Source organism: Protomyctophum parallelum, assembly GCF_964188405.1.
Source record: "Protomyctophum parallelum genome assembly, chromosome: 10".
Taxonomy (NCBI): domain Eukaryota; kingdom Metazoa; phylum Chordata; class Actinopteri; order Myctophiformes; family Myctophidae; genus Protomyctophum; species Protomyctophum parallelum.
Genome location: NC_139704.1, coordinates 20,872,372 through 20,900,296, shown reverse-complemented (window position 1 = coordinate 20,900,296; position 27,925 = coordinate 20,872,372). Strand labels below are relative to the sequence as shown.

The 27,925-nt window shown below is 43.3% G+C and overlaps 2 protein-coding genes across 5 annotated transcripts in view; both read right to left on the bottom strand.

Annotated features, from left to right (window-relative positions):
- The window catches only part of mypn (myopalladin), a 33,852-nt gene extending 15,562 nt beyond the window's left edge, over positions 1–18,290 (bottom strand). For all 4 annotated transcript variants that reach the window (XM_083775690.1, XM_083775691.1, XM_083775692.1 and 1 more), the window contains exons 1-11: positions 18,112–18,290; positions 15,884–17,029; positions 5,089–5,264; positions 4,713–4,764; positions 4,392–4,581; positions 3,602–3,901; positions 3,136–3,210; positions 2,276–2,417; positions 1,608–1,631; positions 912–1,028; positions 93–807 (exon numbers count right to left, since the gene is read on the bottom strand). In XM_083775690.1, the coding sequence (XP_083631816.1) occupies positions 93–807; positions 912–1,028; positions 1,608–1,631; positions 2,276–2,417; positions 3,136–3,210; positions 3,602–3,901; positions 4,392–4,581; positions 4,713–4,764; positions 5,089–5,264; positions 15,884–17,028 (2,936 nt within the window). In that variant the 5' untranslated portion in view covers position 17,029; positions 18,112–18,290. The remainder of the gene's footprint in view (positions 1–92; positions 808–911; positions 1,029–1,607; positions 1,632–2,275; positions 2,418–3,135; positions 3,211–3,601; positions 3,902–4,391; positions 4,582–4,712; positions 4,765–5,088; positions 5,265–15,883; positions 17,030–18,111) is intronic.
- A 369-nt stretch (positions 18,291–18,659) lies between these two features.
- Positions 18,660–27,876, bottom strand: cacul1 (CDK2 associated cullin domain 1). Its single transcript, XM_083774204.1, has 8 exons — positions 27,414–27,876; positions 25,794–25,920; positions 25,306–25,408; positions 25,131–25,226; positions 24,898–25,000; positions 24,505–24,594; positions 23,060–23,198; positions 18,660–21,083 (listed from the first exon to the last, which is right to left on the bottom strand). The coding sequence occupies exons 1-8, from the start codon at positions 27,745–27,747 to the stop codon at positions 21,044–21,046; spliced, it is 1,032 nt and encodes a 343-aa protein (XP_083630330.1). The 5' UTR covers positions 27,748–27,876; the 3' UTR covers positions 18,660–21,043.
- Positions 27,877–27,925: the final 49 nt, after the last annotated feature.

Sequence of the window (27,925 nt, the reverse complement as noted above, 5' to 3'; positions counted from 1 at the left end):
GTTTTTATGTGTTGACGAAATTGTTCGTCGACTACCGTGTACAACGAACATTTTTCGCCATCGTTTTCAGTCTGGACGAAATCAACACCGACCTGAAGTGCACACGGCGGCCAACCCTGGAGCTGGAGCGTGAATCTCTGTGTTTGGTCAAACCGCCCTTGAGGCAGGAGTTGGCAGGAGGATCAGGAAGGGGCACCACCACCGCGGTGGGGGTCCCATTGTGGTGGTTTGGGGCCGCCTTAACTTTAGCGGCCCCGCCGGCAGCCAGGTCAGATAACGTCGGCAAAGAGGGCCTGGACACTTCCTGCTCGGCCTTGAGGCCGGAGGAGCTCTGAGGAGACTCGGCCATCGGTGAACCAGAGAAGGGTTTCAGATAAGAGAGAAGCTCTCCGCCTGCAGCCTGTGGCTCCACGTGTCCTCCGTTGGTTCCCGGCAGCATGTCCCGGTGACACGTACTCAGGTAGAGGGGGTCTAGGCGCGGGGCGCTGAAGCTGTGAGAGGCGGTACCGGGACTGCCTCCGATGAGGCTCGGGGGGTCCAAGCTGGGAACACTGGCGCTGCTGACGGAGGCATCGGTACGCAGCATGCTGGAGCTGTGCGGGTCCAGGCGGAGGGTGCTGGTGCTCAGAGGGTCCAGGCGTACGGTGCTGGAGCTCAGATTGTCTAAACGGATGGTGCTGGAATGGGCCTTCGTACTGTTGGTCCCGGCAGCCTCCGGCGGAGGCTTCGCAGCTGGAGCGGTGGAGTCTGACGAGGAAGGTTCCTGGATTTGGCCGAGGTCCATTCTTCCGCTGTTGTTGCCACTGCCTGATTGGAATTTGAAAGAAAGAGGCAGAACTCAGGATTCTGCAGTCTTTTTTTAGTTTTTTATGTGTTTTATCTTTTAATGCGATAAGATGCAGTAATGGTACCTTTCACCCTTAGCGCAGCAATACTGGACACAGTTCCATACTTGTTGCTTGCTGTGCATGTAAACATGCCTGAATCTTCTGGGAAGACCTCAGCGATGACCAAAGTGCAGATTTCCTCTAGAGGCGATAGACAAGACAACAATCATCAACGGATTACGTTTATTCGACATTATCAGATTATGTTACAGTTGTGTTACAGTTGTGTTGTTTATGTGAGAAGATTCTCAATTCTAACAGAAAATGTGTTATTTTGCTCTTCAAAAGCAGTAGTAGTAGTGATGCAGATTCCAGTCTAGGGGAATAAGGCATGTGTGGGGGAGCTTTAATAGATTCTAATGATATCTGGCCTTGGTGCTTTGACACAGGTTGAGAAGGTGCCTTATATGGTGCAGAGGCAGGGAATCACAGCCCTGGCCAATGTTCAGAGGAACAGGAGACGCTTCAGCCAAGAGTTATAAACACTTCAGTAGACTAATATGTATACAGTGGACAGTGCACAGTGCTTCTCAAAGTGGGGTCGGGGGACTAGTGGACTGCCATGCATGGGGTCAACAGCAAAATGTCTTTCTTTCTTTCTTTTAAACAAATGTTGACAAATATTCTTTTATGGGGGTCCCTGGCACAAACTCCTTTCAAATGAAAGTCTGCGGTCAAATACATATCAATTTGGGGGTCCTTGATGTGAAAATCTTGTACCTGATTCTGCCGTGGATCTAGGCTCTGTGTGAAGAAAGCAATATCAAAATCATCATTAGTTTCAGTTCAATACAAACTCATTCATAATCAATGCAATGCCAACTAAATTCAACGTTAACTTTTTATTTGAACAGATCTGCAGTACTTATTTTACTTCGGCAGAACAGAGCATTAATGTTGCTACAATTCTAAACAGTTAAAACGTATCAAATACAGTCACAATAAATAACCTGCATTGTGCAAGTGTTTTGTCATGTATTGTTAAACAGTGGTTTTCAACCAGTGGTCCGAGGATCACCACTGGTCCTTGAGGGGGTTCCAGGTGGTCCCCAGCTAAATGATGGAGTGTTGGTAACCAAAAGATCTATTAGATCTTAAAATTCTCTTGAGAGCGTAACGGGTCCATTTGGTTGAATTTTACTCTCTCAAGAGCTAAATCATTGTTAAATACTCTGCATTAGGCTACTTAATTTACAAGAAGTCTACACAATTAGAGCATGTAAAAATAATTGCCATGGAATTGTGGGCAAAATATATATCCGACGACAACATGACGTGGCTTAAAATGCTGAATAAATAATGTTAATGGGTCTTGATATGAAAAAGGTTGAAAACCACTGATGTACTGTATGTGAAATGGTCAAACGGTAGTAAACGGCAGTGCATACTTTTCTGTAGGATCCGAAAGTCAGGAGAGTCCTGTATGAGCGTTCCCTCTCTGTACCACTCTACTTTAGGTGAGGGCACCCCCTTCACACGGCACTCCAGCACCACCAGCTGGCTCTCCCATGCCAAGAGCTCTTGCAGACTCTGGTGGGACAAAATGTGTGGCACAAAAACATTATTGATTGCATTTGTATTTGCATAAAATACAACAAAAACCAAAATGCTAATCAGAATGACTTAGTCGTTTCCCCCATGTACACTACTTACATACATAAAGAACAAATACCGTTTCCCCTGTCACTTGCAGTGCAACATAAAACATAACACACCCGGTAACATAAAAGCTAAAAACTAAAGACAAGACAAGTTAAAAAGTTCCCAACACAACACAACACATGGATAAAGTGCCATGGTGCACTTTATGTAATATTTTCATAGTCACAGACATGCAGGAGAGAATAAATAAATAAATCTTGCTAAAGATGACCCGCCTAGTGGACAAACTGGGGAGCAGAATAGAAAGCTGCTGTCTTCATGAATATAGGTCTACGGACTGTAGCTAACTAGCTATGAGAAAGTTTAAATGTGATAAAAGACATTTTGGCAAGTTACTTTGGGAAATAATAGGGATTTTTCTTTGGAGATTATTAAGCCAAGTCATATGCGTGCGACTCCCTATCTTCATTCAAAAACATCATAAAAGAGCACCTGTCTACAATTCACAACATGACCCAGATAGGTCTTCTAGCTTGCCAGCAGAGAGTTGATCAACAATCATTCATTCATAAACACAGTAACAATCACATTCAGATTGACTAATTGTGACATATATAGATTGTGTTTGGTAGAGAGAACGGTGTACCTTTGTGAATACTGGTGCAGCCATGAGCGGTCGGCCGTCCAACCCTTGAAAATAGCTGTTGTCCATGTTTTGACTCTGAAGAAAAGATGCAATGAACTTAATAGCAACGGAAATCTACAATCACTTAACTACAACTAATATATAATAAGAATAAAATAAATATTTGTATAGCACCTTTCATGACATGAAAGGTGCAGCTCAAAGTGCCTTTACAGATCAATGGAGAAAAGAACAAGGATTTTGAAAATAAAAGCAAGAGTGTAGAAGTATGTCTTGAGCTGTGCTTTAAAAATGAGAGAGGCTGTCTGTCGAAGGTATAATGGGAGTTTGTTCCACGCCGTCTGCCTGTAGAAGCAGAAAGCTGCTTCACTGTGTTTTTTAGTTGCCTTTTATATATATATATAATACAATAATTGTGTATTTTATGTATATGTCAAAATACACAGTAATGAAAGAACTGTCCTACCTCGGGTAAGGCTGTGTGTGTAGGAGCCACCTGGACAGAAAGAGTGGAGGACACCACTGGGGTCAATGATGGCAGCGCCGGTGCGGTTTGTACATGATGTTGATGTGTGACTGCAACTGGGTCAGCTTCCGGAACCTCCTGGATGTCTAGAAATTCGGAATCTCCCGGCGGTGACGTCGTACTAGGGACAACTTGGACCAGTGAGGCCGTTGCCTCGTCCTCGGCAGGTCGCAGCGTGGTGGTCACCTCAGACTCTTCCGAGATCTCCGGCACGGTGTGCACCGTGCTCTGTAATGTTACCTGGATGCAGTGATTGATTTTTTTGTTTTGTTTTAGTCATAGTCTTTTGAATGGTTTTCATTTAGTTTTAGTCCCCTGGAATGTTTTAGTGTTAGTCTAGTTTTAGTCGACTAAATCTACAGTTGATTTAGTCGACTAAAATGCATTTTGGTCGTGCCTTGATGGTGGTGTCGTAATGTCGTAATTTTACACTTGGTTGCATGCTGAAAATAGCCGATCTACAAGCTCACAATGTATCGCGCTGCGACACGTTGTGAGCTGCTATTTTCAGTGTGTTTAACCAAACATATAATGACTTCTCTTCTCCTCTAGTCTCTCTCTCTCCCCCTTACATTTTAGTCTAGTTTTTATTTGTTGACGAAATCGTCAATAGATTTAGTCATCGTAGCTTACATTTCATGTAGTTTCCATTTAGTTTTCGTCAGTGAAAAAAGGTAGTCGACGAACATTTTTCGTCATAGTTTTAGTGTCGACAAAATCAACACTATACCTGGATGGGCTGTGGCGGTGCCGTGGCCACTTCGCCCGACGGCCGACAGGACAGTTCCTGGGCCTGATCCTCGGCAGGCGGTGCGCAACGAGACGAAAGTATGGAGTCTTCAGTTCCATCAGAGGCCGTCAGGCCGGCCTCCGGAGCTTTAGTCTGGGCGGGGCCGCCGGTCACCGTTTTTCTTTGCACTCTTTGAAAACATTTGCAGAAAAAGACAAGAGAGGGTCTAAGCTTACAGTTACTATCATGAAATCCTTATTGTTAACGTGGAAGGATTATGACTTATGAGAAGCGATGACGCTTTGTCGCCAACATACTCACTGGGGTACGTGTTCAAAGTGCTGTTCCCCTTCAGACTCGCTGGAAGAAGCGCCTGTGAGACACAGTGAGCATAATAATAATAATAAGGTAATAATAAAATAATAAGCCTAATAATAATGAAGTCTGAGCTCCCCCACCCCTTTCTCCCCATACTGTAGATGTTTTTGTGTATATTTGTTGTACGCCTCTAAATGTTCTGTTGAATTGAAAATGGTGGATCGTGCACAAAGTAACAGTTTTTGTATTGACTTGTGCTTTCGTTTGAAATGTACCTCGTCTGCATACTGTGAAATAAAAACTTCAATCAATCAATCAATCCCTTATAGATCCACTTTACATTCTCAGAGTTTTACTCAGGGTTTTACTGTGCAGTCACCTTCGATGTAGATCTCAGCTGATGTGGAGTCAGTGCCATAGAAGTTGGAGGCAAAGCAGGAGTAGCGGCCTGTGTCCTCCTCAAAAGCCTCGGCTATAATGAGGGAGTGCAACTCGCCATTGGTGAGGATCTGAATATCTGGGCAGTTCTCCAACTCCTTTCCCTCACAAAACCACCTGGGAGTAAACCACACAGTACAAATTAACTGTTGTCATTAGTAATTGTGCTGCCGTTGCTTTTTTTAGCCAGGTGCAACCTGGCTATACTGTCGATGTTGAGACTAGTGATGCCAGAGCCATAGAGTAAGACAGAGTTACGACATTAAGGGGTCAGAAAACAGCCCGGTCATGTACTTGCGCGAGCCCAAGGGGCCAGCTATGAACTCCAATGTTGAAGCGCTGGGCCCTAGTGGTAAGAGGAAGGACTGCAGGCGGACCCATGGATTCTTGACGAGGAAATCCCGTGCAACCGAGCGCCCAATGTTAAAGCCCAGCTGCACTTCCGCATTTGGACACCAAAATTTGGTGTCCAAATGCTGAATCAGCAAAAGAATGCGGAAATAGACGGTACTTCCGGCAGCCTTCCGGGTGCTTCAAAACGCCACTGAGCAAATTCCACTGACATGAATAGCGGAGGGGGCGGAGCTTCGCGCCAGTTTAGTCTCTATCCTTTTAATACTCTATGCGCGAGCCCATAGACTCCAATGCATTCCGTAAACTTCCGGTTGTCCCCATTCATTAGAAGTCTATGTAAAAGAGCCGCCCTGGCCCCATGAAGTGAACGGAGTTGTCGTAACTCTGTCTTACTCTATGGCTCTGGTGAGGGCAGAGTGGACACTTTTTCATGATTGGCTGCCTCTAAGCCAATGGGAGATAAAACCCATAGTCTGAACGCTTGCAACGTGAAGTCGTAGTGTCTAAGCCAAGGGGCCAGCTAGGCACTCCAATGTTGAAGCGCTGGGCCCTAGTGGTAAGAGGAAGGACTGCAGGCGGACCCGTGGATTCTTGACGAGGAAACCCTGTGCAACCGAGCGCTCAATGTTAAAGCCCAGCTGCACTTCCGCATTTGGACACCAAAATTTGGTGTCCAAATGCTGAATCAGCGAAAAAAATGCGGAAATAGACGGTACTTCCGGCAGCCTTCCGGGTGCTTCAAAACGCCACTGAGCAAATTCCACTGACATGAATAGCGGAGGGGGCGGAGCTTCGCGCCAGTTTAGTCTCTATCCTTTTAATACTCTATGCGCGAGCCCATAGACTCCAATGCATTCCGTAAACTTCCGGTTGTCCCCATTCATTAGAAGTCTATGTAAAAGAGCCGCCCTGGCCCCATGAAGTGAACGGAGTTGTCGTAACTCTGTCTTACTCTATGGCTCTGGTGAGGGCAGAGTGGACACTTTTTCATGATTGGCTGCCTCTAAGCCAATGGGAGATAAAACCCATAGTCTGAACGCTTGCAACGTGAAGTCGTAGTGTCTAAGCCAAGGGGCCAGCTAGGCACTCCAATGTTGAAGCGCTGGGCCCTAGTGGTAAGAGGAAGGACTGCAGGCGGACCCATGGATTCTTGACGAGGAAATCCCGTGCAACCGAGCGCCCAATGTTAAAGCCCAGCTGCACTTCCGCATTTGGACACCAAAATTTGGTGTCCAAATGCTGAATCAGCAAAAGAATGCGGAAATAGACGGTACTTCCGGCAGCCTTCCGGGTGCTTCAAAACGCCACTGAGCAAATTCCACTGACATGAATAGCGGAGGGGGCGGAGCTTCGCGCCAGTTTAGTCTCTATCCTTTTAATACTCTATGCGCGAGCCCATAGACTCCAATGCATTCCGTAAACTTCCGGTTGTCCCCATTCATTAGAAGTCTATGTAAAAGAGCCGCCCTGGCCCCATGAAGTGAACGGAGTTGTCGTAACTCTGTCTTACTCTATGGCTCTGGTGAGGGCAGAGTGGACACTTTTTCATGATTGGCTGCCTCTAAGCCAATGGGAGATAAAACCCATAGTCTGAACGCTTGCAACGTGAAGTCGTAGTGTCTAAGCCAAGGGGCCAGCTAGGCACTCCAATGTTGAAGCGCTGGGCCCTAGTGGTAAGAGGAAGGACTGCAGGCGGACCCGTGGATTCTTGACGAGGAAACCCTGTGCAACCGAGCGCTCAATGTTAAAGCCCAGCTGCACTTCCGCATTTGGACACCAAAATTTGGTGTCCAAATGCTGAATCAGCGAAAAAATGCGGAAATAGACGGTACTTCCGGCAGCCTTCCGGGTGCTTCAAAACGCCACTGAGCAACTTCCAGTGACATGAATAGTGGAGGGGGCGGAGCTTCATGCCAGTTTAGTCTCTATCCTTTTAATACTCTATGGTCTAAGCTAATGGGAGATAAAAACCCATATTGAGCTTGCTGCACCTGGCAGTTATGACGCGAGTCATTCTTGTTTGATTACTTGTTAGCTGTTACACATTAATTAGATATACTGTGTGCTTGACCACAAATGCTAAGAATGTTATTTAAATTATTTGTTACATGTTGTTCAGATGCTGGGTTTGATGTTTACCTGGTATGCTAGTTTCTTTGAAGCACTACAAAATGTACTTTGTGACGATCTTCTTGACTAATTCATGCCATTTACTTTGATCTTGCTGCTACTGTGTTTGCCAAATGCCAACATGAAATTAATACCAGGGATTTACAGTGCACAACTCTTCAGCAAGGATAGTTGACACAATTATGTTCAGAATTTCAGTCCAGGATAGATGCCAATTTCTAATTTGGATAAATGAATATAGGAATGTATAATGTACTGGCCAAGGGAGAGAGGGGGCGAGGGGCAGAAATAAAATTACATGCTACACCATACATGTCAAATTACAGAATAGCCAATAATACATTAAATAATACATTCATGATATACCTCAAAGTATAACATGTATACAACAATCTCCTAACTAAGTGATACACTTTAAGTAATAGGGCGCAAAATACACAATGTACAATATAGACAGAAATAATAAATATATATTCCTATACAACGGCTAGTACACATCCGAACATGTGCAGGTGTTGAACTGTACATCTACATCTAAGATGATTCTTTTGAAACTTCTCAATGGAACTTCCAGGGCCAATTTTAGCTTGGACTGCAGGTCGTTCCACGACCAGGGGCCAAATAAATGTGGCATTTGTTTTAACCCCCCTCAGATTTGAATGCTGGTACTAAATGTATCTTGGTGCACAATAATGAAAGGTTAACAATTTATATAAAATATATAAATAATCTCCTTATAAACCTGAAGTATATCCAACATTGTAGGTTTCTGTGATACCTTTGCCACAATTTGTTATATAAGTCAACACTGTAATCAAAACTGGCACATGGCTGAAGTGTCGTTTTTCTAAATCCCAGCCGCCTACTCATCTTCAGTGTCATCATGACACTGACATCATGGTTTGTTTGGCATCTTTTCTCCGGTTTTCTAGTGGAGCTATAGGCAGGTCAAGAGCAACAGGTTTTGATGAGCATGGGCATATCTCCGTCCCGTCCCTGTAACGACGTAACGTCCCTGAAGCAACCACAACTCTCCATGCAGTTTTATGGGACCTCGCCATAGTCTGTTGATAATATTACTATGACTGGTGATTTTTCTTCTAAGGAAGTGGCTCACTTCCCCAGTGGGCATGAAGTGAGGAAAGTCAACAAAGTATGACCGTTTTCATTTATTAACCACTTGATTTTGGGTAGGCTATGTCATAATAGGTGAAAATGTGGCTAAAATAGGCAAACAGCAGCAGAAAATAGCAGATCAACCAGATCATGGTGCGTTTGCAACGTGATGCGTTGTGACTCGCTTGTATAATGGCTTTTAGTGTGGAAAAAAGGAGGGTGCAGTATATAGGGGTTTAAATGGTTAAAGTTGTTCTTTGTGAGCCACCCTGCCACAAAAGAGTTCTGCTACAACTCCACCTAATCAAAAGGTGAAGGAGCAAGGTCAAAGAATTCCAGACACACTTGAAGTACTGGGAATACCTTGTACTTCAGAACTGAGGCATTTGTCTGTATGTGGCCTTCTTATGACTAAAATAATATCTTACAAATAAAAAATATTAAAAGGTACACCATACAGTATGTGCCATGAGGGAGTGCCAGGAGAGATAGCGAGATACAGTACATCATAATTATTAACTTTTTTGGTCTGCACGCACACACACACACACACACACACACACACACACACACACACACACACACACACACACACACACACACACACACACACACACACACACACACACACACACACACACACACACACTTACATCGACCCACTTTTGGGTCCTGGACATTGAAATCATGTTGAGAAACACTAATGTGGGGAAATTAAAGGCAATCTTTTGGTCTTTTTAATGTACAGTATCCTATTGGGGTCAGGGTCCTTCTGTTGGCTTAGACTAGAGACTTTGCAACATGCCTCTATTAAAGTAAATTGGTCTTTCGATTGGCTCAAAAATCTCTTGTCTGAGCACTGCAGGTTTTACCCATGATGATACAGGTTAGTTAGGGGTGGGACGATATGGGTACCTCACGATACGATATCTGTGGCGATATCAGGCCTCGATAATGATAATATCACAATATTCTATATATTGCGACATTAAATATATTGCAAACGATATATCACGATATCTGTATAACTGAAAATGAAAAAGGCAAAAATCTTTGCCAGTAAAACACTGACTGCAACTTGTCCACAACTTGTCTGTCCACAACAATGGGTAATTCTACTAGTACTAATGAATCAATATCACAATATTCAATACATTGCGATATTGCCTGTAGGACAATATATATTGCGGGCTGAAGTATCATGATATATTGGCACACCCCTAGTTAACATTCCTTGTAATGTTTAAGCTGCAGCCAATGTGCATTGCCCTGGGTTTGAAAGCAGATGAATTACCACTTGAAGCCTGACATTTAGTTCACCATTAAAACTATCAATTTGCAAAAGAATCCTACTAGTAGCCCTCACTGCCTCTGATATGGCTGGTGACCTATGCAGCAGGCTCTACATCTAAGTAGATCTATTCTGAGTGAATGAGACCATGCTGCTGTATAAAATAGACCCAATAAACGAGCAGGAATGAGTCAACATGCTGATCTGGACAGCAGTCACAATGCATCATCCAATGACGTCCGTTGCTTTCATCAAGCCTGTACAGTACATCAATCAAATTGAAGTCATTTCAAATCAACCCATGAACAACTGTACCTTTTTTGGACTGGGGTAATATGTCAACCATACACTTATATATATACTTGTATATATTTTGTTTTCTTTATATATTTCACTCAGTATTTTACTTAGACTGACACCAAATCAAATCACACATATTGTCCCACATATTGATTACACCAGACCATTATTGTATATATCTTGATTCTTTTCGAATCAGTCAAAAAGGTTGGCTTAATTTGGCTATTTCCCAATTGGGGTTCTCCTCCTCCACTTGGCTGCCCTTTGGGAGAGGAATTGGATCCTAGTATTATCATTTAAGTGCCACCATTTCAATGCAATCACTACAACAGCCACACTGGTCCAGACATTTTGGACACAATACAGCCAAAACATTACTGGAATGTCCGGTCCCATATTCTGTGTCAAAGTGTGTCATTTTCTAATGAGCAAAGGTCTAATTTGAAAGCATGAGTAGTCGAGGGGTTCAGCTGATCCATGTGGCAAAGAGCCTGTTCTCTGCACCTGTCAGGGCTATTTTCCCCCTGGAGTTCAGTACTAGAGTAACCTCGCATCACCAGGCTTTCCACCGCCTCCGAGGAAAGCCTGGTCTCTGTTTCAAAAGTCTGTATGATCCAGGCTGGGGCCGGATGATGTGGTTACGTCATGTTGTAGTATTGTTTTGTAGTCGCCAGACAGGATGAACAGGCGGCGGCAACTTCCTTTTCCCTCTCAATAAAAGCTCTCGTAAGCGAGAGCTTTTATTGAGAGGGAAAAGGAAGTTGTCGCCGCCTGTTCGCCGCCGCCTGTTTGTTGTAGGCAAACCATTGCCTACAACATGACGTAAGCATATCATCCGGCTCCAGCCCGGATCATATACCGAAATGAAATGGTGCCCAGGCTAGTACTAGAGAGGAGATCCCTGCAGTGCCTGGAGCACTGATGGGTTGACCCAAACACATACGCACAACGCTAAACATAGAGTTGGACTATGCATAATATTATTCCCTGACGCACAACAAAACATTTCAGATATAATACTGTGCACAGGAAAACTGAACCCAACTCGAACAAAGTTATACAGCAGTCACGCACAGTGAGTGAAGTGTACCCAAGGGAACAAAAAGGCAAAATCATATTAGCACACTGGCCCACACTAAAAAGACAAAAAACTTAATCAACTAGGATCTATTATATTCTGTATAATGTTCACTTTAACATCTTCAGACAAGTGCAAGCCAGCTAAGCAACACGACCCATTAGCAACACATTCGCTTAAGAGCCTGAAAGCAAACATAGCAGAACACTAAAACCGCATCCTGAATATCCACCAAGCAACAATAAGTCCAATATATCTCAACTCACCACTCTATCGCATGTTCATGCTTTCGTTGACAGCTCAGGCCATTCCATTATCAGTCACAGACACAACTACAGCCCAGTGCCAGTCCCTTCTAAAAATGGCCGAGGACTATATTCTCCCCCCCGGACAATATTAGTGGCTGAACAATGTTCAGTTGGATCAACAGGCCCATGCCCACTAGTACTACACTCTACTAACTTCACGTCAGCTGCTGCTCAATTCACTTCCATTCAGTTCAATTTAACGACATAAAACTGAAACCTTTACTATCCAATTTGAGAAAAGTAATCTGAAGGCAACATAAATGACACACTAGAGTCACCATCATGTTATGTAATAATGTACCATATAGACTTAGCAGCAATATTAACACGGTCAGTACTGTAGATAGGATCAGTCTGATGCTGAGCTAAGACAGTCTGCTGTACATGTTTGAGTAGAAAAGCAACAATGCAAATGGCAACCATATAAACGCCATTTTGGGCTAATCTTCAATTATTATTATTATTTTTACTCAAAAACAGCCTTCGTAATGCAACGCGTGAGCTATTAGGTAAGCTATTTTGTAGTATATGTTATGGAGCTTAAAGTGGTGAATGCATTCTGCCCAGCAACATGCGGGCGGCTGGATGGAGTTACTGGCTTATATACCCCCCTCTATACTGTGCAGCTTGTTGCGAATGCAATGAGCACTAACTATGAGACCCTGCAGATCATGTCTGTGTGTCCGTCTGTCTGTCCCGCTGTGACACCACCCGCCCGCCACCAGAGGGCGCAGCTGTAGCACACACACACACACACACACACACACACACACACACACACACACACACACGCACACACACCCTACCACACACACACACACACACAGTAGAAAACTTTAAAAAATTACTAACTAAAAAGAAAAAAAAAGTACGTAATTTATTCTAATTGTTGTTATTGCAATTTACGAGCTGTGTTCGCTTCCCGCGTTTGCGCGTCTTACTTGTAAATACTCGAAGGAAATTAACACATTTTAAAGTGCAGTCACTAACAGAAACAATACACTATGAGACAATTTGTCAATTGTAGTACTCCCAATGTAGTTTACATGTAAATGTAATCTCCAGTATGTAGGCAAAACAGCCAGACCCCCCCCCCCCCGCATAGAGCTAAACCCCTTATCCATAAACTTCTATGCCGTTTTTTCAAAAAAGATTTGTTGAAAAAAAATCTTTCAAAAGTAGTTTTAAAAGAATGTTATGTTGAATGTACAGTAATACTGTGTAACGTTGGACTTCTTTGCCATGGCGATGACATCGAGTAGTGATCCTCAGCACCTGAGCTGATCTAGAGCAGTGCATGGTTCCCAAACCTTTTCATGTCAAGGACCCGCAAATTGACACCAATTAGCCCACGGACCCCTCATTTGAAAAGATATGCCAGGGACCCCCATAAGAGAAGATTTTTACGGCTGTAGAAGAGATTCTCAACCCGTTTAATTTCAAGGACCTCCTGTTTGACATGCATTAGTCTACGGACCCCCAATTGATATTGTAAAATCAATGTTAATTTAACTCTGAGAGTGTACAAATGGAACCAAATGGACCCGTTAGGGTCTATCCAGGAGGATAGGCACAATAGACAGATAATTTATCTAAATTAGATCCAATGTTCCAGACATTAGAGAGAAGAGGCGCGCACACACACACACACACACACACACACACACACACACACACACACACACACACACACACACACACACACACACACACACACACACACACACACTTCAGTGGCAGCTGTTGACTATCATCACTTGTCATCTCTCTCTTATCTCTCAAGAAAAACACTTGCATCATTCGTCTTAACTTTCACACCACAAAGCACTCTGGGTGTCTTGACTCTTGAGTAAAACTGGATGATTGATTAGTATTACAGACAGGTATTAACCAACCCAAACCATAAAACTTTACATTTCCATATGCTCTTTCGTGTTTTCTCAGTACAAATGTTGGTTGGCTACAGAAGTATAATACAGCATCATGGATGCGTAACTCAGTAAATAGGCTAAAACAACACACTCACAGGCACATGGCACGTAGGCATTCATCACTTTCCCCCTAAATATCTTTTCACATTTTCGCAACATTTAGTAGTTATGTCCTTAAAGGTAGGGTAAGTGATCATTGTTTTGGTTAACACAAAACGTTTTTTTGTTAAAATGTTAAACCACTATATTTTGATAGTAGGCCTAATCATTGCTACAGTGTTTGTTCAGTAACAGGAGTCTTAGCTGTCTCTCCAGCTCGTTAATAAACGGGAAAATATGTTTTCGGGTAGGTGACAAAATTCACCTATAGCAGCCAATCCGGAAAGAGTAGCTATTTATGAGCTTAGTTTTTATAGTGTTCCAGTTCCAATTTTGTCTGCTCTTTTTTTTTTTGCGTCATCACTTACAATTGCACTATCCTGTACTCAGTGTACTGCGTTCTCTTATCCTCCTGGTTGGTATCCCGACTTGAAAATGCATTTTCTCTTTAATGAAAAGCCGGAGACATGGATAGTCCTGTTACTGAACACTATCTAGTACTATCACAATCTAGAGCTTTTTAACACTAGAACCAAAGAAAAATCACTTACACACTACCTTTACGTTGTCACTGCTGACCCCTACCGTTTGGTACCGTGGTGGTGGTGGTGTGTGTGTGTGTGTGTGTGTGTGTGTGTGTGTGTGTGTGTGTGTGTGTGTGTGTGTGTGTGTGTGTGTGTGTGTGTGTGTGTGTGTGCATGGACAAGCACGTGTCTCATCTGGAGTCACCAGCTGCTTCTTTTCTGCAGACAGAAGTTTCACCAGGAGGGCATAACGAGTGCATAGGAACACACTGAACAACATGCCCTAACCAGTGGTGGATTAAAGTACTCAAAGTTTTTTACCTAAAGTATCAACACTACAATATAGAAATACTCTGTTACAAGTAAAAGTCCGGAATTCAAAATTGACTTGACTAAATGTACAAAGGTAATTGGCATCACAATGTACTTAAAGTAATAAAAGTAAAAGTACCGGTACTCATTATGCAGAATGTTCCTTTCAAATGTATACAAATATTTTGAAAATAGCCGATCTACAATTTGTCCTAATTATATTACCAGAGGATGTATTTAAGAACTACTGAAGTACACTATTATTTAATTATAACGTGCACAAAATGTACTAAAATACATACAACTAAATTCTCTAAGGCCTCACTCACACCTTTCGATCGGATCTAGCATACAACATTGATGCATGCTAGGGGTGCGTTCGGAAATGCGCCCTGAACGCACTGGTGTGCTCTCTTGTCGTTCGTTTATTCAGTTCACTCGGTGCGTTGTCGTTCGAAAATCCAGTGCGCTGCACACCGGGTGTGCCGAGTGCCCGCACTGAGCGACCCTACCCTGAAGCCGGTGTCGGCGGTGTGAATGCGTCACAGCTGTGGTCGTTCGTAAATAAGGCACACTGTGACGTCACCGCCCACCACACTCAACAAACTGACCACATTCCCGGTGCGCATTTCCGAACGCACCCTTGATGTAAGCAAGATGTAAGTGTCATGGCCGCCCCAATGCATTTCCAATGGAAGTCACATGGTTTGATACAACATTTTGGACTACAAGCTGTTGTATGGCTTTCGGCTGTGTTTTGACTGCCCCCCTCCCCCTCATACAACATAAATGTTGTGTCAAACCATGTGACTCCCATTGGAAATGCATTGAGAGCTTGCATCAGCTATACATCTCATACAACAAGCATACTGTACATCGGTCTGTTGTAAAGGTGTGGCCTAATACAGTAGCTCACCCTCCTCTCCTCATATCTCCAGCTAAACAAGCAGCTAAATAAGATCAGTAATCAGAGTAATTTAAAAATCACACCCGTGTGAAGTGAGGGGGGCTCTTATCATCGTACATCATCCATTCATTTGTGTAGGACAAAAATAGCCGATTTGCTCGTCCACATAATGACGTAAATTCTCCATTCATTGAATGTTTGTGTAAGACAAAAATCTACACTATTGCTGAATATAGGAGGGGCCCCTCAAAAAACGACTGGGAAAAATGAAGAGGATTCACAGGTGAAATAGTATCTTTGGAAATCAAACAAACAATTATCCCTGAATGAAAAGGATCAATTAGTGCTTTAAAGTTTTTCATGCATATTATTTGGGTTCACCTTACCGTACTTCAGGCGCAGGGAGTCCTGTTACAATGCAGTCTAATTGGACCTTACTGCCCTCCAGAACCTCCCTGCTTTTCAGTTTCTGGATGAAGCGGGGGGGCTCACAGACAGGATCCGTTGAGTACGGCGTCTGTGTCAGCGCGGCGCTTTCGGCCTCCATCTCTTCTGGGGAAGCAGAGTTGCACGGCTCCTCCTCCTCCTCAGGAAGCCTGCAGCCCTGCGAGGGGAACTCCACGCTCCCGGTCCCCATGTCTGTCTGGAGCTCTGGCTGGCTGCGAACGACAGCCGGGCCGGGCCTGTCTGCCTCCAGCGCCAGGGGCGCGACCGGCCGCTCCCTGTCGTCAGGGCCGAGGACATACGCAGCCCCGTCATGTTGGCTCTTGTTTTGGACCCTACTCCGGTGGGGTTTGCACGATCTCTGCCTCCCCCTTTTGGAGCTGTTGGCCTTGAAGAGAGAGGAGAGCTCCTCTATGAAGTCTGCGGCCTTGTTGAGGAACTCCTTCTTGGACTGGTTCTCCGGGCCGTACGGGGCACTCCTCGATGACCTGCTAAAGTCGTTGAAGCCATCGCCGGAGGCGCTGTGGCTCCTCACGGGGCCGTCGTGCTGCTGCGTGGAGCCTTTGTGGTGCATCTTTCGGTCTGCAGAGAACGTGGTGTGTGCCTGCGGTAGTTCTTTAATTTCAGGGGGTGGCTGGGAGGACGTGGCCAAAGGGTTAGAAGACGTGGGGGCGTTGGAGTCAGCAGGGGGAACGGGGGAGAAGGAAGACGAAGGAGCGGAGACGCGTGCGGAGGGAGCAACAGGAGCGGTGTCCGAGGGGTTGTCCGACGGGGAGGGTACGACGACGTGGGCCGTGACCTCCGACCTGTCGTCGCGGGGATCATGTCCGATGGCCTGGCAGGCGAGGTTAACACTCTTATCCAGTTCCTCTTGGCTAAGGAAGGCAGACAGGTCTGAGAACTGGGGGTCTTCACGGCCCACATGATCATCACCCTTGCCTTTGAGGGGTCCGTAGACCAGGCGGCGCGAGGAAGACGAGTCCGATCGGCTCATTTCACTGTGACGCTGCTGAGCTCTGGCCTCGGCCAGGTAGCTCTCTCTCAGGAGCTGAGACAACGATGGCGACTGGTCGATGTTCTCTTGCATGCTGTGAGTCAAGAATAACAAAGGTTCATTCAAACACATAGATATGGGAAACACTAAATATAATGTGCACCTCTGGGCTATCAGTTAACATTTCAGTACATTAAACAATACATGATTGGTTTAATAAATGTCTACCCTTACGCTTATATCTTCTGCAGATTAGAAACAACCCATACTCCATACTTAACAGTAGGTTTACTCAGTAATGCACATTGCTACAGTTAAGTCTATGTCCACTCCACAAGTTCAACAGATATTTAAGGGTTTAAGTTCAAATAATCAAGCGTTAAACATGCTATTGACCCTAGGTATATAAAACGTATAGCATTATATAAAGATGTAATGAACAAAATTTGTCCCCAACTACATTCAAACACATTTGGCCTTTTGGCCTCAACAGGATATCAGTTTCCTGCACCGTCATCAGATTCAGGCGAATGCATGCTCTTCCCTTTCCATCTCAGACACGTCAGTCTTTACACAACTTTTTGACACTGGCCTGGTGTAGTTTTTGAATACAGACATGAGATATGGTACACATATGCCACTGACACTCAAATCAGTGCAATTAAGAGAGGCTACGATGCCCTTCCAACAGACCTGTAGCTGCAGCTGTTGTGCACATTAATCCTGTGCAAACAACCCCCAAGCCCACCAAGTCATATCTAATAATAGCAAGGGCTCAGTTTACATGTAGAAAAAGCTGGGAAAAAAAGGATCTCCCAACCCTCCCTACATATTCTAGCTCTGAGTAGTTTCAGTAGTCTCAGTTTGAGAAATCATAAAAGTTAATCTAAGAACACAAACAAAATAAGTAAAGGTTTATTAATAGGACATTGCTTACCGAGAATAAACTATGTCAGTCCACACAGATGAACAGGTCCCTGTTTAAACACAGCACTACACAATGTTAGGTTGAGTTAATTCAGTTAAGTGCAGAGCATAGCATTTCAAAGACAAATGGAAGTCCATGCTTGCCTGATGGGTCAATAGAAAGGCATCTGTGGGTAGACAGACATGTAGGTCAAGCCAAATGGCAGCCATCATGACTACCAACAAGAAAACAGGGGCAAGGTGTTTTACCTTCAAAATAACCCCGGCTGGACCCGTCTGGTAAATCCTCGGAGCGCACCGGTGCTCAAAGAGGGAGATTCCGGTCTTCCGGTGGACACCTTGTGAAACCTGTACACATGCAGCTGGCCAGCCTTCCTACAGTATTGCACAGCGCTAACCTTTGGGAAATGTGGAGGGGAGTAGCTAGGGTAACCTGCGGCCAGTAAAAGTAGCAGCATTTGTCAGCGCAGTAGCCTCACGGTTATTTTGGGGGGTTGGCCTGGCCCATGTGTCAGGGTGGGATCCCAGCCTATTGGCCAAGTGGGGGTGTACTGTAAAGGGATTCCTCGTCCAGCACAACACCTACAGTAGTCTGTCAAAGACCACCACCCAGAGCCCTGGGTGGTGGTAGAACTACTGTTAAAACAGCAGATTACCAACAGTGGTCTATCAGGGTGTTCTACATCAATCTGCTTTCAAATTATTATTATTTTAATTTCTAAAGGCAGAGCTTTGTAAAGCATGAATAGAATAAAATAAAGACTGTCCATAATATAGAATTAATGAAATTAGTTTATTTGAAACCATGAGTCAGTACACACCATGAAAGAACCATCTGCACCAAAAAAAAGAGAGTCAAGCCTGAGCATCTAATTACACTTAAAACAGTGTGAAGACCTGCATCATACCCACCAATTCAAGTTAAACATGTAACAAAAAGAATGGTTCTGAGAGTTAAGTGGTGTATACTGATGACCATGCAAATGACATATTTACATAATATTAAAGAGCACATTTTCAGGATAATTTCATCAGCAAGCACAACTTGGGTCGAACAATATTTGAAAAATACATTTTGGGTTTTGTTTTAATTTTTATGGAAAGCATGTGTGGAGTTACTCATTCTCAACATACCAGGTTGCAAATTTTCTCTGAAATTTTCTCTTATTTCTTTTACGGTTAGGGTCAACTCTTACCCTAATATTTAACAATCATTTCTCCAGAGAAATTACTAAATTTTTAAATTGCCTCCGAGACTGTCAAATGTGAAATAATATTCACATTAAAGATGGAGTCCCTATTTTGGGCATGGAAAACATTTTAGAAACAAAACAAAAATGACTTCATAAATATCAAATCTTCTGAAAGATGTCCGATTTTGCCATATGAAGAACAACAGTGTAGGAAAAGATAAGTTGTTAATCAAACCAGTAACAAGTATTTGCAAATACTAATTGTGGTGTTGTGGACACATGGAGCAATCAAAAAATTTAGAAATTAACTGGCTCAATGTCTTGGTACATTAATAACTACAGCAGCAACATAACACCATGAGTTTGATTCTCAATGCATTATATATTTAAAAGAAAATAAGGAAAATAAGCACTGTGAAGATTCTTTGGCATGCCTGGAAAATACAATCTGGTTTACCAGTAACTACAGTAGGCTGCATGTTATAGAAAATGAGAATTGAAGCTTAAGTGGGCAAGTGATATTTATGTTTTTTTTACATTTCTCCCCAATTTAGTAGTTGCCAATTCCCACCCACTCACGCATGTTTGTAGTCCATGTCACTGCCATCCCCTATTTGGTCTGAGGATAGTCTCGCGTAGCTAATATTCCACAATATCTGAATGCTATATAGTCTGGAACTACATCTCCCGAAATCCGAGCAAGGAAGCTGCCATTTCGCTTCACGGAAATAAATTTTAAAATATCTTTAGATTTTTTTTTGTATTATTTCCATTTCTGCTAAGCAGCAAGCTATATATGCGTAGATGATTTCGATTCCAGACTGTATGATGGAAGCACTTATATTTTACTCATGATCAGAGCTTCCGTGCTCCAGACTGTATGAAGGAAGCATTTATATTTTACTCATGATCAGAGCTTCCGTGCTCCAGACTGTATGAAGGAAGCATTTATATTTTACTCATGATCAGAGCTTCCGGGCTCCAGACTGTATGACGGAAGCATTTATATTTTACTCATGATCAGAGCAATTATGGGGATCCTTGAAGATTGTAGACATTAACCACATCTCCTCAGATACACGTGATGCCGCCTTCTTTTTTTACCCGACAGTTAGACGTTTCTCAGGGAGGATGTAGCACATGCTGTGGAACACAATATCCACCTCAGTTACGCTCCCTACTGAACAGGTCGCATGATCAACCTGTAGGAGTATCTAGTGCAGCCACAGCCAGCTTCCCGCTCTCCACCACGGCCAATTGTGTTTGCCGAAATGCCCAGCAAACCCCATGTCTCCACAGAGGTGGGCAGGAACTTTACACTTGTACCATTTGGACATCCCTTAAAGTGTCCGTTTCTCACAGTATTTTGTCATAAAACGAGAGTCGTCAGAGTAAGAAATCCTCCATGATTGACAAATGTGCTATGTTTGATTAACGCCTTTTCCATGAGCCTTTATTAAAAGAGACAATACTTGATGCCATTTGTGCCAAATGGAAACAATTGCTCACACGTGTAAACATGTGAAGGTGAAGAACCTAAACTTAATATAGGATTGATCTCACTAGCAGCAGTGGAGTCTTAATTGGCCAAATCTACACAAGTGGAAAGTCCCAACTGACTGATAGGAATGAAAGCTCTAATATGATATCTGGTCAGAACCGATACCTGGAAGGCACTCTTCAAAAAGGAGGGAAACATTAATAAACACCTGAACGTGTCCAGCAGCAGTGTTAATGAGGACAGCACCATACTGAACTCACTGTGCTTTTCAGAACGTGGATGAGCAAAAATATCATATTTCTACTCAGCAATGCAAAAAATCATATAATGCTCACTTTTCACAGTGTTTTGTGAGTTTGAGTTCAGACAGATGGAAACAATAGTGTACCTAGTACAATGAGCCAGTTTCTGATAAAAGATATCAGAGGCACAGTGTTACGTTTTGTGGCATATATTTTGTGGCAATGTTGCAACTTCAACTTCACCATCAGGAGTCCTCACTGGCCCTCTTACGAGACTGGTCCCCTCTGGGAAAAAAGGAAGAAAACAAAAGACCATCAGTGACTTGAGAAAAGAAACTGCATCAAAGTCACACTGTGTGTGTGACTTTGATGCAGTTTCTTTGATATGCGGTTCTGAGTCATTTTGCTTGATAATATTTACTATTTAGTAGTCATTTTATACTGCGCTTCAATGCGTTGTGAACTTGTAGATCAGCTATTCTTGGTGTGCAACCAAAAGTGAAATATAAATCGCATTGTATCAGCCTTTGTGTATGAATAGATCTACCAACCTCTGTAACACAAGATCAAGTGTAGATAATCGATTAGCTGCACAATATAATGACGTTCCCACAACTTAAAATAAACACTATAAAAGATTTATTGGGTTCAGTTAGTTGGAATAAACTTCCCATATCAATGGTGTGTGTTAAAATTGTGGTTTATGGTTAAAGAACATAATATATGGGATAGCAAGTAACCGGATCTTACAGAAATACATAGATACAGACTAGAAAACCCCAAAATCTGTACATATGATATGACACTGAAATCCTCCCCATTGACAGACGGAGGGGCGTCATCTCTACCGAACTTGAGCCATGGGAGACACCACCGAGCGACCTGCAAGTTGCAGTGCCGAGTGTTGGTCGAGCCGACTCAGCCCCGTCCGAGTTGTAACCCGATATAGAATAGTAAATAATGCCAAACCCGAACTCAACAGCGTCTAAACAGTAGTGTCATATGTACGAAGTTTGGGGTTTTCTAGTGGTGTATGCATGGAATTGCAATTCCATACATTTTTATGCATTTCTGTGAGATCGGTGGGGAATAGAGCTGTCGGATAGCTACAGTTTATTCTTCTTTATTTATTATTAGTCCTTTTATGTATGCAAATGTATACATTTATGAATGTAATATTTACTTTTTGTCGGCTAGGTAAACAAGTCAGCTTGCTTGACTACTGTCAGTAGACACCTTTGAGGACTGAAATGAATATCGTTGCTGTCGGGAGGTAACCTCATAACTTTTTAGGTTTTTTATTTTTATTGTATAAATCAGTGCTATTGAACACCCTTTACTGTACGTCTGTGTGTTGTTTCGAAAATATTGAACCAATGGAAAGTAGTAAAAAACGCTTTGGACAAAACCTCTTAACTCCATTGGACCCTCAAACTGTCTACTAAAGCAACTACAACCACCTCTTTTTTTTTTATCCCACGATTTTGTAACCCAGTTTTTCTTTTCACCCAGTTCCAATTATCTAATGTAATCCTGGGCGCTACACTTCCTCTGCCAACCTGGGGGGGCAGCGGACTGACCTCATGCCTCCTTCTATGCATGAGGAGACGAGTCCAAGCTGCTTCTTTTCACCTGACAAGAGGGGAATTTCCCCGGCCGGACGTAGCGCGTGGAAGGGACACGTTATTCCGACCAGTTCCTTTCCCCTCCATCAGGCGCACCGGCTGGCCAGGGGGAGGTAGTTTTAGAGACCAGGATTACGGCATGTTTTTGTGAGGGTATCTACCCTAGGGGACACGAGGAGAACATGCAAACTCCACACAGAAAGGCCCTATCGCCAACCCCCGCCTCGGGTATGGGCACTGATGACGCGGAGGAGGGAACACGCCGCCAGTGCCCACAGCGTCCCCAGCGGGAATCGAACCCAGGACCTTCTAGCTGTGAGGCGACAGCACTACCAACTGTGCCACCGTGCCCCCTCCCACCTCTCATGCAAGTAATTGACAAAATATAAACTCACAACACCAACTTTGATGAGGCAGTATTGCTTCGTTTTCAAAATATAAGGTTTTCTTAATTTACTGAAGATTTTATATTATTAATTTCCTGAAAAATGAACATTTTGGAGTTAGGTGGTTTCTTCCCAACAGCAGAGATATGTTCTTTGTTCATCATGAGCCATCATTTTATGATGCCATATTCATCAATCAACTATTCAACTTAGCAGGTTAATAGCTGTGAGTGAGCATCCTGCAACTCACCTGGGGAAGCCATTCATGGAGAGCTCCATCTGTAATTTCTGGTCATGAGCAGCGTAATCCAACAGTTGAGACTCCACAGCAGGAGGGTTGATTTGTGGAATAAATCCAGAAAAGAGACTGGGAGCCAACTGGGCCCATTCTTAAAAAAAAAAAAAAAGGAGAAAAAAAATGGACAATAGGTTTTCCTTAACCACTTCAACCAAATACTTAGTTGACCATATTCCCATGGGCAACCAAATACTTAGTTGAACATATTCCCATGGGCAACCAAATTCTTAGTTGAACATATTCCCATGGGCTACACTAAATATCTTCACCAAAAATATCCGATCTACAAGCTCACAATGCGTTGCGGCACCTTGCGAGCTTATAGATCAGCTATTTTGGGCAATCGTTCCTTCCAGAATAGCGATGCTATGGTTTAAGTGGTTAAAAATAAATTACCGGTAGTTTATGCATGTGCAGTGTGTAACAGAGATTTGAACCACACTGGTGTACAAGAGTTTGTAAAGTTGTAAAAAGATTTAGCAATCACATTTAGGTTTTGATGTGTGTATTAAATTAAATATGGTATTTAGATATTTTAGTAATGGCGCCATCATGTTCATGACCAAGAACTTGCCATGAAAATGTGGTCTCAGTTCCTTCCTGGACTACAAAGCCACACCTCCATGCAACCTCCCCCATAGATATATAAAGGTAGACGCCTCTTCCGGCTCTGGGCCGTCTGTATCTCAACGGAAGGCAACTGGAGGCAATGGTGATGCGTGATTGCAATGGCAAGCTTTCCCGAGATTCCTTGCAAAGCATATAGCGGAAGTAAAACGGAAGAACGGTAGGCCAATCAGAGGCGGGATCAAAACGTAATTCCGACGGAGCATTAGTCCGACATGCGGGAACAACAGTCGGACTACCGCTCGAACATGCACTGCTCCCGTGCTTGCGGTTAGGGTTAGGTTAGGGATAGAGGTAGGTTGTCAGTCTAATGACTGTCGGAGTCAAACACGTGTCAGAACTAAGTACTGCACCGCCACCGGCGGATTTTAATATCTATGACCTCATCCCTCTCCACAAGGAGGGGTGCACTGGGCTTTGTAGGAATTCAGCAATCCAGTCAAACGCACAGACTTCATTCTTTTTCTGGCCATTGGGTGCAAATTTCAAATTGTGCTACTGTCATCTACACTACAGCACTACAAATATTATTAACATTGAGTGACTGCAGTTTCTTCCAGCTGTGAAATGCAACTTTAACCATGACTTATACTTGGTTGTGCGCCGTGTTGTGCACGGAATATGTTAGGTTTACGAGCTCACTTTGAGCTTGTAATTCTGCCATTTTCAGGGCAGAACACTGGTGTGCACAACTACCTGTGAGTCAGGCTTTAGCAGTTCAAGGAAAGGTTGCGTTAATTTCAGCAGGTGAGTTCAGAAGGGGGCCTTACCTGGCCGAAGACTATACAGTCCTTTAACCACGTTAGCCATCGTTGACGGTTGCACTTGAAAGGGCATGGAATGTGCTTTGATGAGGAGAGCTAGGGATGACACACAATAAATATGTTATAAGCAATAGCTTTCTTTAAGGAAGAACCCTCCCGTATCAAAACCCCTAAGCAACATGATAGACAAGAGCGCAAAGAAACTGATCAAATCCACACCAAGAATGCAAAGTTTAAGCAAAAGTTAAAGTAACTTTCCAGTTACATATTGTAATTTTACAACTAACTGAATGGCCAGTAAAGTGAAACGAAGAAGCGAGGGAAGAGAAACAATTAAGAATTTAAACCAACCCACAATGACTGCTTAAGCCACCAAGATGAAGTAAGCACTGTACTCACGCATCAGTGTGTTCACGTGTTTTTCGGCAATGTGGTCAGCAAACAACTTCATCAAATCTTCTTTTAAGTCTCTGTTTAGCTTTGTCTCGATGTAGAACTTGTTCTGAAAACAACAAATGTGTAAAATATTGATATAAATGTGCTCTTGTGCTAGAATAATAGTGTTGTTGATAAGAGTATATATCAGCTAAAAAAGCTCTATGTGGTAAATATTTTTTAAAATAAATGCATACCATGTACATGAATACAGGAACTATACACTGCAGTGAAGCTATGTACTGGCTCAGTGCTTGGTTGAAGTTTTCAATGAAGTTCTCTGGTGGACTGGTCTTTAGAATGAAATAGAGAACATGTTATCACATCGTTTCGTACAAGCAAATAAACATGGGCTAGCTATATCTTCCTTACTTCTAAATGGGAGGAAACTTGTTGTAGGTGAGACGTTATTTTTGATGTCAGATCTCTGTAGAGCAATTCAGAGTGCTGCTGACAGACACATTTGTAGACGTAACTAGAAGGGGGGAGAAAAAATCATATCAAATACACCCCGTAGAGTAGACAATGATGCATTTTGATTTGCAATGTTGGAAGTTACAACTAGTGGATACAGAGGGGATTCAATTAAATAGTCCCTCAACAGATTAATCTGCAATCGTGTAGCTTTTATCACATACCGTTCCATCATCCAGTGGCCAGGGCACATTTGAATTTTCAAATAGTAGCCCCAAAGGGGCTTTTTTGTGTGTCATCCTGTTGGTCTTTTTTCTGTATTGCTGGTGTAATGTTTTAAAATGTTCAGTCATCATTTACAATCTGCATGATCCTAAAATACTTTGTTGATAACCTTCAAACTTAAAGAAAATAAAAGATCTTGGTTTCAGTTTATATTGCCATACCTGTATATCTGTGCATAAGAAATGGAGATGTGATTTGTGGGATTCTGGACAAGGAGAAGATCAATTGCTTTCTCCAGGTTTGGCCAGTGATTGTTTTGGTAGTCCTCCACGGCCATGGCATTCAAAACTGAAGAAATAGAAGAATGTTTCTGATTATAACCCTTTTAAATAACACTTTTACATAGGCATTTACATAGCCAATCTACAAGCTCACAAAATGTTGCTTTACACTTCTATCAAGTGCCAAAATCATGATAACTAAATCGACCATTAAGTTTTTAATACACTAAAGAAAGCTAAAGTTACTCGATTTCTATCTCTTATGTGAACCTCTCTGCAGACCTCCAAAGTCAAGTGTGAGTTAAAACTTCACCTGATTGCAGATTTGCGTATGCAAGATGATAATTAATGATTTCTCCCATCGTCAGTGAGTGGGACAGGTGCTTGTAAATTCATGAAACGTGCCTAACAATCCTGTTCTTCAAAGACATAATAAGATTGACTAATATAATATCATGTAGGCTATGGTATGCTATGATTAAGATGATGGATTATAATAAAGCGCATAAGTCAAACACACGTGGTGGAGGGTTAGCCCCTCTCGGAACCCTCCATAAAGCTTTTCTGAAATTTGGATGTCGCTTTGTGTAGGGTCCCTGTACATATCTATATTTTCGTATGGGAATTTTGGAACGCAGACATAAATATGCTCGGTAACATCATATCTGCGCCGTTTGACGGCCTGTTTTCCTTTGAGGGCTCCTATAAGTACCTATATATACCGCTGCGAATATCTCCTGTGGCGCGGAAGCCGTTAAGTATTTTTAATCTTGTACCGCCTCCCGATGTGCGGTTGGCTTGTGCCGGCTACGTCCCTGCCTCTGATCTGCTCTGTCATAGCTATAGCGCCACTAGCTAGCCAGATAGGCGGTACAATGAGGTGTCAATAAACAAGGAAGGAAAAGAAGAATCAAAGCGACCAAATCGGTCAAACATAGATTAAAAATACTTAACGGCTTCCGCACCACAGGAGATATTCGCAGCGGTATGTATAGGTACTTATACTTCACACATTCAGAAGCCCTCACACGAACAAAAGTCGTCAAAGAGCGCAGACAGGCGTTATCCACAGTGTTTATGTTTTATTTATGTCCGCGTACCAGGTGGCAGGGTAGAGCTGGAACAGGACCCCATGGTCTGGGTCTAAAAAAATTCAGAAACTTCAGTACCATTGGGTTCTGCTTGTAGGGCTACCTGTCAGTCAGCCACAGCCATACCAGTCCAGGTGTAGCCATAGAGCTATAAGGGTGTATCAATCAATGCTTGTAAGTAGTTAGTTAAACCTTGGGGGGGGGGGGGGGGGGGGGGTTGTAGGTGTGTGTGACGTGTGTGTAAAATGTACACGGATTATCGTTGTGCAATGGAAGGACTTGGCACCAGACAAAGTCGTCATGTCTGGTTCCATGCAGCCAACGGCCTGCACACACCGATAGCAGTACATGGCTACATGCATGCAGTAATAGGCTGTAAACAAGTCGAGCGTATAATCGATTCATTAGTTTCGACAGCCAACCGACAGATTGCTTATCGCTTAAATAAGCATGCTCGAGAGAAACTTACCAAACTTTGAGGTGGAGTTGAGAGTGAATTTGCCTGCAGCAGTAGCAGCAGGACTACAGTCTGTCTCACTGACTTCACTGCTCTCACTGCTCTCGTCCGAGTCCATGAACTTTGCACCCCCGGTGCTGCTGAAGGAACAAAGCTTCTCTCTTCCATCACAGCCCGGTTCACCTCGCTGCACCCCGGTCACCACCGGGGAGGAGGCGTAGGGCAGAGGCTGAGGAACATCTGACAGCTGCCTCCTGAGATACGAGTGGACGTTCGCACTGCACGGACAATAGTTGTGGTTGTGGTCATCGTTCAATTCAAACGTGTCCTCTTCCATGTCCTCCATGCTCACACCTCGGTGCTCCTCCTGTTGTTCTGAAATCTAGGCTGTTGTATTATAACCCACAACGGATTACAAATCAGAATAAAGAGAAAGTGCCAAATGTCTTGGCTAGTTGGTTTACCATCTCGCTTGCTTTGCTTGTGCTGTAGTTTACTTTACGACACGTCGCAACGCCGGAACA

What these genes read in the sequence shown, in the direction of transcription:
- cacul1 (XM_083774204.1), bottom strand. Translation starts at nt 27,747, where the DNA reads ATGGAGGACATGGAAGAGGACACGTTTGAATTGAACGATGACCACAAC. An exon ending in TCTTATGCACAGATATACAG is followed by an intron (nt 25,409 to 25,793) that starts GTATGGCAATAT and finishes CCCCCCTTCTAG; the next exon opens with TTACGTCTACAAATGTGTCT. An exon ending in ACACGTGAACACACTGATGC is followed by an intron (nt 24,595 to 24,897) that starts GTGAGTACAGTG and finishes TGTCATCCCTAG; the next exon opens with CTCTCCTCATCAAAGCACAT.